At 46.5% G+C, this 12,623-nt stretch overlaps 1 protein-coding gene across 5 annotated transcripts in view; it reads left to right on the forward strand.

Annotated features, from left to right (window-relative positions):
• Nucleotides 1-12,623, forward strand: part of Ulk4 (unc-51 like kinase 4) — a 296,222-nt gene that overhangs the window by 50,664 nt on the left and 232,935 nt on the right. For all 5 annotated transcript variants that reach the window (XM_087905136.1, XM_087905134.1, XM_087905135.1 and 2 more), the window contains 2 exons: nt 5,161-5,322; nt 5,704-5,886. In XM_087905136.1, the coding sequence (XP_087761262.1) occupies nt 5,161-5,322; nt 5,704-5,886 (345 nt within the window). The remainder of the gene's footprint in view (nt 1-5,160; nt 5,323-5,703; nt 5,887-12,623) is intronic.

Consider the following 12,623-nt stretch of genomic DNA (forward strand, 5'->3'; position numbering starts at 1 on the left):
ATCTTTTCCCATTCTGTAGGCTGTCGTTTTGTCTTGTTGACCATGTCCTTTACTTTACAGAAGCTTTTCAGTTTCAGGAGGTCCCATTTATTAATTGTTTCTCTCAGTGTCTGTGCTACTGGGATTATATTTAGGAGGTGGTCTCCTGTGCCAATGCATTCAAGTGTACTTCCCACTTTCTCTTCTATGAGGTTCAGTGTGGCTGGCTTTAGGTTGAGGTCTTTGATTCATTTGGACTTGAGTTTTGTACATGGTGATAGATATGGATCTATTTTCATTCTTCTACACGTTACTATCCAGTTATGCCAGCACCCCTTGTTAAATATGCATAATTTTCTTCAAACTGCTTTCTGCTTTTGTTGGGCACAGTATTTTTAGGGTTCACAAAGAACTTTCAGAGGATCTTGTTCCATCAAACTATGTTAGCCTGGAAGGAGCCACAGGTTCTCATCTTCTGTGGAAACAAAAGCAGAACCTCTTTTCCAAAGTAACATATCCTTAGACTCAAATTTTGAAGTCAAGATACCATTATGCTGGTTTAGCTTAGCAGCCCCCAGAATCAAATGTCTCTCTGCAGTCAAAAAAATCCAAAGAAAACACAATAATATACATAATCTAAACTCTCTGTGTATTTTCCATCTTTACATGGCTTATTTTTTCTCTATTACTTTTTAATATTTATTTTGTTATCTTTACTCCTTTAATCTAGGACTCTCTTTCTCCCAAGCCTACATATATTTTTGAAACATACTGTGACCTGTTCAGAGGTTTATTTTTGTCTGAGTCTTATTTTTGCTTATCTGACCAGGAACACTTTTAAAATGGTAAGCAGCTTGGTTACAGTGGCCCTGGATGCTGGCTCTGCCTTTCTCAGCCTTTCAATATGGTGGAAGTGCCTTTACTGCCAGCTCTGGGACTGCCAGGTGGGAGCTGCCCTCATCACCTCAACTCTAAGAAGCAGTTGGTCCATGCTACCACCAAGTAACTTGCAGCAGGCTGCCCACAAACCCCAGTCAAGTGCTTGGCCTTCTAAAAGAGCCAGAGCTGTTCGTGCAACTAGCATGAACCAGGAAGTCTTCTCTTAAAGGAGCTGTGGTGTCCCTGCTCACTGCTAGCAAGCAGAGCCCATCCCCCCTCCCAAATGCGGCAACCAAGAAGCTGTGCTAAACTCTGCTGTTTTGTGTCTAGAATTCCTTCCCAGCTCTCCCCGGTTTTATGTGGATGTAGTTGCCCCCCATTGTTGCGCCATTTTGTAGAAGGAGACTGCTTATTTCTCGGTCACCCAGACCCGAATAACAACACAGAAACTATATTAATACAACACTGTTTGGCCAATAGCTTATGCATATTTCTAGCTAACCCTTACATCTTAAATTATCCCATTTCTAATAATCCATGAATTACCACAAGGCTTTGGCCTACCAGTAAGGTTCTGGTTGGCAGTTGGCGTCTTTTTTCTTTGTCAGCTACATGGCATCTCCCTGACTCCGCCTACTCTCTCTCTCTCTCTCTCTCTCTCTCTGAGAGATTTCTCTGTTCGGATTTCCTGCCTGGCTTTATTCTGCCCTGCCATAGGCCCAAACAGCTTTATTTATCAACCACTAAAAGCAACACAGACACAGAAAGACATCCCACATCAATATTCCAAGAATAATTCTGTGTTTGAAGAAGTTAAGGTCATAAGACTCAACTCTTGTCTTGTTTTCTTGGGTTTTCTCACAAGCACTCAGATTTCTCTACACAGCTTCATTCTTGGAATGTGTCCTGACATCTATTCAATCCTCCATCTAGATAAAACAAGTGCATTTCTCGTTAGAATGAATGCTGGGCAGAAGCTTCTCCTGTACTGCAGCACAGGCATCTAACCCAGCTCCTGGGGAAAGCGCTCCACTCCCCACAGCACACTCCTCAGCGGAGGAGCCATGCTGGGTCACAGGGCTTCAGAGCTTTCTCTCTTCTCCTGTTGAGTGAGGGCTACCTGGTTTCTGGAAATGTCCCCTCTTTATCCAAAGATTTCTTCTAAAGGAAGATTTATTTTAAATAACAAGGAAAACTTTTACTGATATCTTTATAGCTTTCTTTTCTGTATTGTCAAATGTTCAGTAAAACAAAAATCTCTAAACAAACCCAGTTATGGTTTTTCCTCATGATTTTCCCATGTTGAAGACGAGACCACATGCCTACAGGGTACAGCCGTGCTCACTGCATATGCTGCTCCACATTCATGCCACCTGCATGGATGTGTCCCTCCGTGTGAGTTCTCCTTCCTACAGTGGGCCACATCTGTAAAGTTCTTACCACTGTAGCAACAAGGTGACAGCTCTAACTGAAGGATTTCCCACATTTATTAAATTCACAATTTTCTAGAAAATATTTGTTTCCTGAAAACTGAGCCATCTGCTTATTGAGCATTTCATATTTATTACACTAATCAGTACTGATTCTAGGAGAGTTTCATGCTTCGTGAGGCCCGAGTATTCTCTGAGTAGTCTGTCACATGCTAGCTTTTGAAGGATCTCTCCTGTGTGAGTTCTCATAAACGCAACAAGGGGGAGAGCCTGCTGAAGGGTTTCCCACATTTAGCACACTGGTTTTATTTTAGACTAAGTTCTTTTGTGCTTTGCTGCGTTACTCTCCTCTGTGGCTATGATAGACCCCTGGCCAGTGAAGCCTGAGGGAGAAAGGGTTGGTTTTGCCTTGCGGTTTGAGGGCATATAGTCCACAAAGCAGGGAAGGCACGGTGGCAGGCAGTTCCACAATGATGGGAACTTGTGGCTCGGACTCCTCAATTCTTTACTTCTCAGTGCAGCAGGAAGCAGAGAACGAAGAATTCTGACTTTCTTTTCTTTCCATTTTTTCCTTTTTTAACTTTTTTTTTTTTTTTTTACTCAGCCTAAGGTCTCAGATCATAGTTGGTATCGCCAACTTGAGCAATATTACTTCTTTCTATAGTTATTGTCTTTGGACATGACATCACAGACTTGTTCCTGGAAGTATTTCCTCGTTGATTCTAAACCCAGTTAGTTGACAGTGAGGAATTAACAATCATATTTGCTTAGGGTCGATACCCTAGAAACTTTCATATCTGTTGTCCTTCTCCAGCAGACTTTCCTGTGTGGTCCCTAACATGGGCCTTCCAGCTGCAACGTCTTTAAGATTTTGCACTTTCAAAATTTATTTCCAGTATGAGTTCTCTGAAGTCATGTAAGGGGGGAGCTCTGGTTGAGACACCTCCCATGTCCTCTTGTATGAATGATCTGCGTGATGAATTCCGCTGGAGAGCTTTCTGAGTTTGTTACATCGGAGTGGTTTATTCCACTGTGAGTCTGCTCTTTTTTTAAGTAGGCCGGCATACTTGCTACAATGTCTCTACTTCCATCACTTTCACAGGATTTCCTCGCTGCATCGTTTTTTTTTTAATGTTCAATGGAATGGAAGCAGTCAGTGAAAGATCCTCCACAGGCTTGAACCTCCAGGGCTTTCCTGTAGCATAGTACTTGTCTGCGCTTTTAGGAGTGTCTCACCTACAAAGACCTTTCCCAGCTGTTGCATTATTTACATTTTTACGAGTACTGATTTGTGAGGTCCATCAAGGATGACTAGAATAACAAGAATAACATAGTCTCATACCCTTTGTTGCAATATTGTTTTTAAATTTTTAAAAATTATTTGTGTGTGTGTGTGTGTGTGTGAGAGAGAGAGAGAGAGAGAGAGAGAGAGAGAGAGAGAGAGAGAGAGAGAGAGAGAGCAGTGCCCAAGAAGGACAGAAGAGAAGAAGAGAGCAGAGAGCATTGTATTCCCTGGATCTGGAATTACTGGAAGTTGTGAGTTGCTCAGAATGGATGTTGGGAACAGAACTTGGTTTCTCTGAAAGATCAGTACCCTCTCTTAGCCACTAAGACATCTCTTCGGCCCTGTCCAGAGTATATGAAATATCACATTATCTTTGGATTTTTTTGCTGGAGTCATTTTTATATCTTCTACTCTTTTCTTAGTCTTTCTTCTTCCAAGTTGAATATATAGGCTGTATTGTAACAATCACTGAAGATCTTTCCACTAAATCTATTAGTTTTTAATAATTGAATTGTGTGTGTGTGTGTGTGTGTGTGTGTGGCCAGAGGACAGCTTTAACTATCCTTCCTCCAGCATCACACATTTTTATTTATTTATTTTGAACCTGAAACTTGCCCCGTACACTGGCCTGGCTGTAGAGTTGCTCTCAGGGACCCACCTGTCTCCACCTCCCCAGCAGTGGAATTCTAGTCCCACTGCCACTCCTGGCTCTTTACACGTGTTCTGACAATCAGGGCCTCTTACTCTCAAGACACCTGGCCCCTCTCCCCAGCCTCGAGTTTCTTCATGCAGGGCTGCATTCTGCTCTCTGCTTGGGAATATGTAAGGAGCGGTCAGAGTCAGTGAGTGACCTGTCATTGAGTGTTGAAGCTTTGCATTCATTTAAGCACTCATGCTTTTCATTGGTTCATTCATTCACTGGGTATATGTGCACACTCGTGGACACCCATGTGCTATGATGTGCATTCAGCAGTCAGAGGACAACTTGGGGGAACTGGTCTCATGTTCCACTATGTGGGTTCCAGGAATCCAACTCAGGATTGGTGGCGAACACCTTTACCTGCTGAGCTGGTCCCCTGGCCCCTTTAAGCAGGTCTGTGCTTCCTGAAAACAGTTTGGTGGGCTGATGTTCATTTTAATCTGGGTGTGATTTTGTTACCCTTGTGGGCATATCTTTGCTAGGACTGTCCCATCCTGTGTTTGAGTGGTGCTGTGCTCGGGCCGATTGTCCCAGACCCTTGCAAGCTGGGGCTGTGCTCAGAGGGCTGTTCTGATAGCTCTTTACAGTAGACCAGTTGTCTGCTTTTCACCCTGCATTGTGTTTCTTAACTTCTGGATTATTTTCCTGTTTGATTCTATTTAAACCAGGTGAAGAACTGTGCTCTGCTTCCCACCAAGTTCACGGAGGTCGTGTTCTCCAGGTTTGCTGGTGAACCTGTGGCTCTTTAAAGCAGCTTCCTAATGATCAGAACGTTATCCTGAGTTCTTCTGAGGAAACCACAAATGCAATTTTCTCACAGTGAAGAAGACCCTTTCCTTGGGGGAGTGGCATTTTTTGACTCTCTCTGCTCTTTGTTCATTCTTCAGGAAGAGCGTGTTGTCAATCACATGGCTGCCAAGATTATCGAGAATGTTTGTACAACATTTTCTACCCAGGCGCAGGGCTTCATCACCGGGGAAGTTGGGCCTGTCCTGTGGCACTTGTTCCGACACTCCACCGTGGACTCCCTGAGGATAACGGCGATATCGGTAACGTAGAGCATCCTTGGAGGTTGTTCAGGGATGCCATGTTTGAAGAGATGTGCCTGAGTGAGGTGGATTTAATGGGAACGGCAGAAATGCTGAGGAGCAGCTCACGAGGCGAGTTCTTAAAACAGGCCTGGAAGAGTTTGGGGCTTTGTGGGCGTGACATTCATTCCTGGTTAAACTCTCTGGACCTGAGCGTGGACACCCCTGACAGCCATGGGTCCCGATCACGCGCACTCACATTTTTGACTTCACGGCTCTAACGCAGTGACAAAGTGGCAGGGTTTGTGCCCGCTCTGTTGAGCAGGGTCATGTGGCGTCTGTAGGGTGAGGGTGCCCGGTACCCGCAGAGTCTGTGACGAATCTGTGCTTGTCTTCCTGCAGGCCCTGTGCAGAATCACACGCCAGTCTCCCACAGCCTTCCAGAACGTCATCGAGAAGGTGGGACTCAATGCCGTCATCGGCTCCCTGGCCTCTGCCATCTGCAAAGTGCAGCAGTACATGCTGACGCTGTTCGCGGCCATGCTGTCCTGTGGGATTCACCTGCAGCGGCTGATCCAAGAAAAGGTGTGTCTCTGCTCAGCTCCGCTGGAAACAGCAGTCTCCCCACGGCTGTCCATTCAGTGTGAAATGTCAAACCTCTAGGCTCAGGTGTCACACCAAGAAGGCCTTCTGATCTTTGCAGACCCTGCATGTCCCTCAGAACGTTCAGTCAAAGATGCAAGCGGCCGCTTTTGGTGATTAAATAGACACCTGCATTGGCTTCTACCATCTTGTTTCAGTGAGGAGAAATAGCAGAGCTCCTGGGGCGTCCTCTGTGCTGCTCTGTGCTCTGTTCACGCTGCGTCTGTGCAGCCTGGCTCATTCCCGTGTGCTCTGTTCATTGTTCACGCTGCGTCTGTGTAGCCCGGCTCATTCCCGTGTGCTCTGTTCATTGTTCACACTGCGTCTGTGCAGCCCGGCTCATTCCCGTGTGCTCTGTTCATTGTTCACACTGCGTCTGCGCAGCCCGGCTCATTCCTGTGTGCTCTGTTCACGCTGCGTCTGTGCAGTCTGGCTCATTCCCGTGTGCTCTGTTCATTGTTCATGCTGCGTCTGTGCAGCCTGGCTCATTCCTGTGTGCTCTGTTCATTGTTCACACTGCGTCTGTGCAGCCTAGCTCATTCCCGTGTGCTCTGTTCACACTGCGTCTGTGCAGCCTGGCTCATTCCCGTGTGCTCTGTTCATTGTTCACACTGCGTCTGTGCAGCCCGGCTCATTCCCGTGTGCTCTGTTCATGCTGCGTCTGTGCAGCCTGGCTCATTCCCGTGTGCTGTGTTTATTGTTCACACTGCGTCTGTGCAGCCCGGCTCATTCCCGTGTGCTCTGTTCACACTGCGTCTGTGCAGCCTAGCTCATTCCCGTGTGCTCTGTTCATGCTGCGTCTGTGCAGCCCGGCTCATTCCCGTGTGCTCTGTTCACGCTGCGTCTGTGCAGCCTGGCTCATTCCCGTGTGCTGTGTTCATTGTTCACACTGCGTCTGTGCAGCCCGGCTCATTCCCGTGTGCTCTGTTCACGCTGCGTCTGTGCAGCCTGGCTCATTCCCGTGTGCTCTGTTCACACTGCGTCTGTGCAGCCTGGCTCATTCCCGTGTGCTCTGTTCACGCTGCGTCTGTGCAGCCTGGCTCATTCCCGTGTGCTGTGTTCATTGTTCACACTGCGTCTGTGCAGCCCGGCTCATTCCCGTGTGCTCTGTTCACGCTGCGTCTGTGCAGCCTGGCTCATTCCCGTGTGCTCTGTTCACACTGCGTCTGTGCAGCCTTCTCATTCCCGTGTGCTCTGTTCACGCTGCGTCTGTGCAGCCTGGCTCATTCCCGTGTGCTGTGTTCATTGTTCACACTGCGTCTGTGCAGCCCGGCTCATTCCCGTGTGCTCTGTTCACGCTGCGTCTGTGCAGCCTGGCTCATACCCGTGTGCTCTGTTCACGCTGCGTCTGTGCAGCCTAGCTCATTCCCGTGTGCTGTGTTCATTGTTCACACTGTGTCTGTGCAGCCTGGCTCATTCCCGTGTGCTGTGTTCACTGTTCACACTGTGTCTGTGCAGCCCGGCTCATTCCTGTGTGCTGTGTTCATTGTTCACGCTGCGTCTGTGCAGCCCAGCTCATTCCCGTGTGCTCTGTTCATTGTTCACACTGCGTCTGTGCAGCCTGGCTCTTTCCCGTGTGCTCTGTTCATTGTTCACACTGCGTCTGTGCAGCCCGGCTCATTCCCGTGTGCTCTGTTCATTGTTCACACTGCGTCTGTGCAGCCTGGCTCATTCCCGTGTGCTGTGTTCACTGTTCACACTGTGTCTGTGCAGCCTGGCTCATTCCCGTGTGCTCTGTTCACACTGCGTCTGTGCAGCCTGGCTCATTCCCGTGTGCTCTGTTCACGCTGCATCTGTGCAGCCTGGCTCATTCCCGTGTGCTGTGTTCATTGTTCACACTGCGTCTGTGCAGCCCGGCTCATTCCCGTGTGCTCTGTTCACGCTGCGTCTGTGCAGCCTGGCTCATACCCGTGTGCTCTGTTCACGCTGCGTCTGTGCAGCCTAGCTCATTCCCGTGTGCTGTGTTCATTGTTCACACTGCGTCTGTGCAGCCTGGCTCATTCCCGTGTGCTGTGTTCACTGTTCACACTGTGTCTGTGCAGCCCGGCTCATTCCTGTGTGCTGTGTTCATTGTTCACGCTGCGTCTGTGCAGCCTGGCTCATTCCCGTGTGCTCTGTTCATTGTTCACACTGCGTCTGTGCAGCCTGGCTCATTCCCGTGTGCTGTGTTCACTGTTCACACTGTGTCTGTGCAGCCCGGCTCATTCCTGTGTGCTGTGTTCATTGTTCACGCTGCGTCTGTGCAGCCTGGCTCATTCCCGTGTGCTCTGTTCATTGTTCACACTGCGTCTGTGCAGCCTGGCTCTTTCCCGTGTGCTCTGTTCATTGTTCACACTGCGTCTGTGTAGCCCGGCTCATTCCCGTGTGCTCTGTTCATTGTTCACACTGCGTCTGTGCAGCCTGGCTCATTCCCGTGTGCTGTGTTCACTGTTCACACTGTGTCTGTGCAGCCTGGCTCATTCCCGTGTGCTGTGTTCTCCTTAAGGGGACCCCCCCCCCGGTCTCTGTCCCCTCTGGACATGTTCATTCCTCTCTAACCCATGTCCCCACTTAAAGTCTTCTGACCCTGTTTTTGACTTCATCTCTGTTGGGCCTCTTGATGACCTTTAAAACAGTTTCCGGTTTGCACGGTGGTTCTGCCTGTGTCTCCATACCAGCCTGTCTCCACATGTCAGTCCTTGCCCTTCTGAAGAGTGGTGTGTGCTACCATCACCTCTATGACTGGCATGTTGGGAACGCAGGCACTTAGTCCTGCTGCCTCAGTGTCTGCAGGTGGATTCTGTGTCTGCTGAGTGATTTGAACCTGACATTTCAGAAGCCTGTGTAAGCATGTGTACGGCGAGGTGCCAGTTGTTAAAAAAGACCATGCCTGTGCACACATTTGTAAAGCAGTGAGTCAAGGCATACATGTTCTTGGTTGTGTAGTGTTTCCAAACTTCTTAAAAAGAATGCTCCCAGTAGCAATCTATAGGCCTGGTCCAGGGATGGGGAAACACACTTTAAAATCTGAGTCATCCATCCATCCACTCACCTCCCCATCTACCCATTATTCATCCATCTGTAGGCAGAGGCTACTCTTTTGTTTGCCAGCAGCCCAGACTCAAAATAATCACACAGAAACTATTAATTAAAGCACTGCTTGGCCTGTTAGCTAGGGATTCTTATTAAATAACTTTTATATCTTATATTAACCCATTCCTATTATTCTTTGTATTTTACCACGAGGCTCATGGTTTCCCAGTAAGGTTCTGGTGGGTGGGCATCTATCTCCTTTGGCAGCTACATGGCATCTCCCTGACTCCACCTTCTTTTCTCCTCTGTCTCTGCTTGGAATTTCCACCTTGTTCTATTCTGTGCTTTTTTGTTAACCAATGGTAATAAAACATTTTCACAGCATACAGAGGGTAATCCCATATCATCCATCTGTCCATCCATCTGTCCATCCATCCACCCATCCACCCAGCCATCCACCCACCCATCCACCCACCCATCCATCCATCCATCCATCCACCCATCCATCCATCCATCCATCCATCCATCCATCCATCCATCCATGCATCCATCCATCCATCCATTTTGTAGCAGCAGGCCGCTTGTTCATCCCTGCTGTCCAGAACCAAAATAATCACACAGAAAACTGTTTTAATTAAATCACTGTTTGACCCATTAACTCTAGCTTATTATTGGCTAACTCTTACATATTAACTTAACCCATTTCTATTAATCTGTGTATCGCCACGTGGCTGTGGCTTACCAGCAAGATTCCAATCAGCGTCTATCTTCAGTGGCTCCATGACTTCTCTCTGACTCCTCCCTTCTTCCTCTCAGCATTCAGCTTAGTTTTTCCCGCCTAGCTAACTTCTGCCCTCCTATAGGTCCACAGCAGTTTCTTTATTCATTAATGGTAATCACAGCATACAGAGGGAAATCCCACATCACCTCCCCTTTTCTGTTTAAATAAAAAGGAAGGTTTTAACTTAAACATTGTAAAATTACAAAAAACAAAACAGGTATCATGCAAGAATTATAGTTACAATATTTATATCTACTTTATCTTTTATCATAACTAAGGAGAACTATAATTATAACTATAAATTCTTCAACTCCATCAAAGACTCCAGAAGGATATAATATTACCTAAGTAAACAGGAAGTACATTATAAGCAACTTCTAAAACTCTAGAATTGACAGAGACATCTCACTTCCTGGACAGTTACCCAAAGTTTTTCTGTACCATTGGGGCATCCATCTTCAGCCTACTGGCCCATAGTATCCAGAAGACTTTTCCATGAAGCAGGAAATTTCAAAGACAGTTCCACCTATATTGGCAGTTTGTCAGTCACTTTCTTCTGTGTCCTGCAGAATGTCTGGCAGACTCTTTCATGAAGCAGGAACCCTGAAGGATCATCCCACCTTTAGACAAGTTCAGCAGTCATTTCTCTGTGGATCTTGCATGTCTAGTTTATCCAACAGTCCAGGCAAGAGCAGTTTCTTGCCAAATAGTCAGCCAACTCCATAAGGAGCCTCCTTGATGCCCATCTTCCTCTTGATGTAATTAGTACTGCCAGGAGCAGATGTGTCTCAGTGTCATGAAATGTCCTAAGTTTTTAGAACATTTAAATGTCATATTTTATAGTCTTTGAAAGGTTTGAAGAATGCCTATTCATCTGAAATACATCTTTTTACATCTAGAAAACCCAACTAACACGACTACAAGTTTGACTATTATAGATGATTATCTATGACATTACATTTTTAAATGAGCTGAACAAATACAATACCTAAATCAAGAGCTGAGTATATATATATATATATATATATATATATATATATATATATATACAGTATAACAAAATTGACCTTAGGTTTGTATCAATAAACCAAGATCCATACCCGTGCAAATCTCTATAGCATATCCCCCTTTAAATGTAAACAAACATTTATAAACAATATTTGAGAATATGGGCATAGTTTTTCTCCAAACTGCTTCCTGTTGTTTTTTGGGTGAAGCAATTTTTTGAGGGGTGTTCAAGGTGACCTTTCAGGGGGTCTTGGTCCATTAAACCACATTAGTCTGGAAGGATTCCACAGGTTCTCATCCTCCACCCTTTTTCCTCCCAGCATTCAGCTTAGTTTTTCCTGCCTAGCTAAGTCCTGCCCTCCTATAGGTCCAAAGCAGTTTCTTTATTCATTAATGGTAATCACAGCATCCAGAGGGAAATCCCACATCATCTATCCACCCATTCATCCATCCACCCACCCACCCACCCATCATCCATCCACTTACCTACTCTATGCTGGGCATGGAACCAGGTGCTCGTACATACTAGGCAATGCCCTCTGCCCCGGGCGGCACCCTCACTCTCAAGACAGAGCTTTGAGATCTCAATGGAGGATCGTGGAACGGGGCCATTGGAACCCACTGTTGGCTATGGTCCTACTGTATTAAATGCTGTCTAGTTTTATTTTCAATGTCTGAAGTTAGAATTGTTTCATTAATAATATACTTGCATGGGACCTTAGTTTCTGTTGCTGTGGTAAAATTCTCTGGCAGTCACAGTTAAGGACAGGGGTTCATTTTTGCTCATGGTCAAGGGTACGGTAAGTCATGGTGGGAAAGCCAGACTTAGGGGCCCCAAGCCGCTGCTCACAGCGTCCACAGCCAGGAAGCAGAGAGCGATGACTCCAGGCTGCTCTGTTCCTTCTCCATCTGTACAGACCTGGATCCAGACCAGGGTTGGCGCCACCCACAGTGGGTGGGCTCTTTCAATCCTTCCTGTTTCTGGAGCCCTGTTTCCCAGGCAATTCTAGACTCTGTCGAGGTGACACTTGACACCAGCAAGTCTAAACACAGAGCCAAGCACACGTTGCCTTGATTCCAGTTCAGTGTTGCTCAGAGGCTATGGCTGCAAGCAAGTGCAGTTTGTCAGTCTGTGTCTAAGTTTGCTATTCGGTTTTCCAGGTTATGAAATGCTCCCATCATTGTACAGAAAGAGTCACCCTTGGTAACTTTACTGTGTGACTGTGGTCAGAGAGGCTGAAGGTTTTAGCAGAATTTTTATTTTTAAACTCTCAGTATACTATTGTGTAATATTTTGCAAAGTCAGGACAATGAGATGCATTAATTGTTCCAGGCTATGTAACTGTGTTTCCATGTCTCCTAAAGACATGAACGAATGGGTAGCAGAAGGGTGATTGCTGACTTCTAATTAGTATTGGTCCTTTCTCTCCCACAAGTACCAACCATGTACCCCATTGCCTGCCTTCTGAGATCAGGTGAGCTCAAAGCATCATGGCAAAGGCAGGGCCCGTTCTTCTTTTCTTTAAACTTTATTACTGTGTGTAAGTGATTGTGTGTGCACATGTGCCATGGCGTGTGTGTGGAAGTCAGAGGCAGCTGTGTGAATCTGGTCCTCCCCTTCATGTATGTTCTAGTGACTGATGTGGGTCTTGAGTTCCTGGCAAGTGCCTACCCACTGAACCATCTCCTGGGACAGCATTGACATTTTGTAAGAGGCGTCTCATCATGGCAGAAATGCAGCCCTAAGTACACAGCTGGGTGGAGCCACACTTTCCCATATTGTGCTGACTTACAGCAGGGCTTTCATCTTGAGCATTGGAAATCAATATGTAGACAATGTCTTGGGTGGCATCTCATAAAACTCTGATGACAGTTAAAG

This window comes from Myodes glareolus, chromosome 4 (assembly GCF_982192425.1).
Source record: "Myodes glareolus chromosome 4, mMyoGla1.1, whole genome shotgun sequence".
NCBI classification, from domain to species: domain Eukaryota; kingdom Metazoa; phylum Chordata; class Mammalia; order Rodentia; family Cricetidae; genus Myodes; species Myodes glareolus.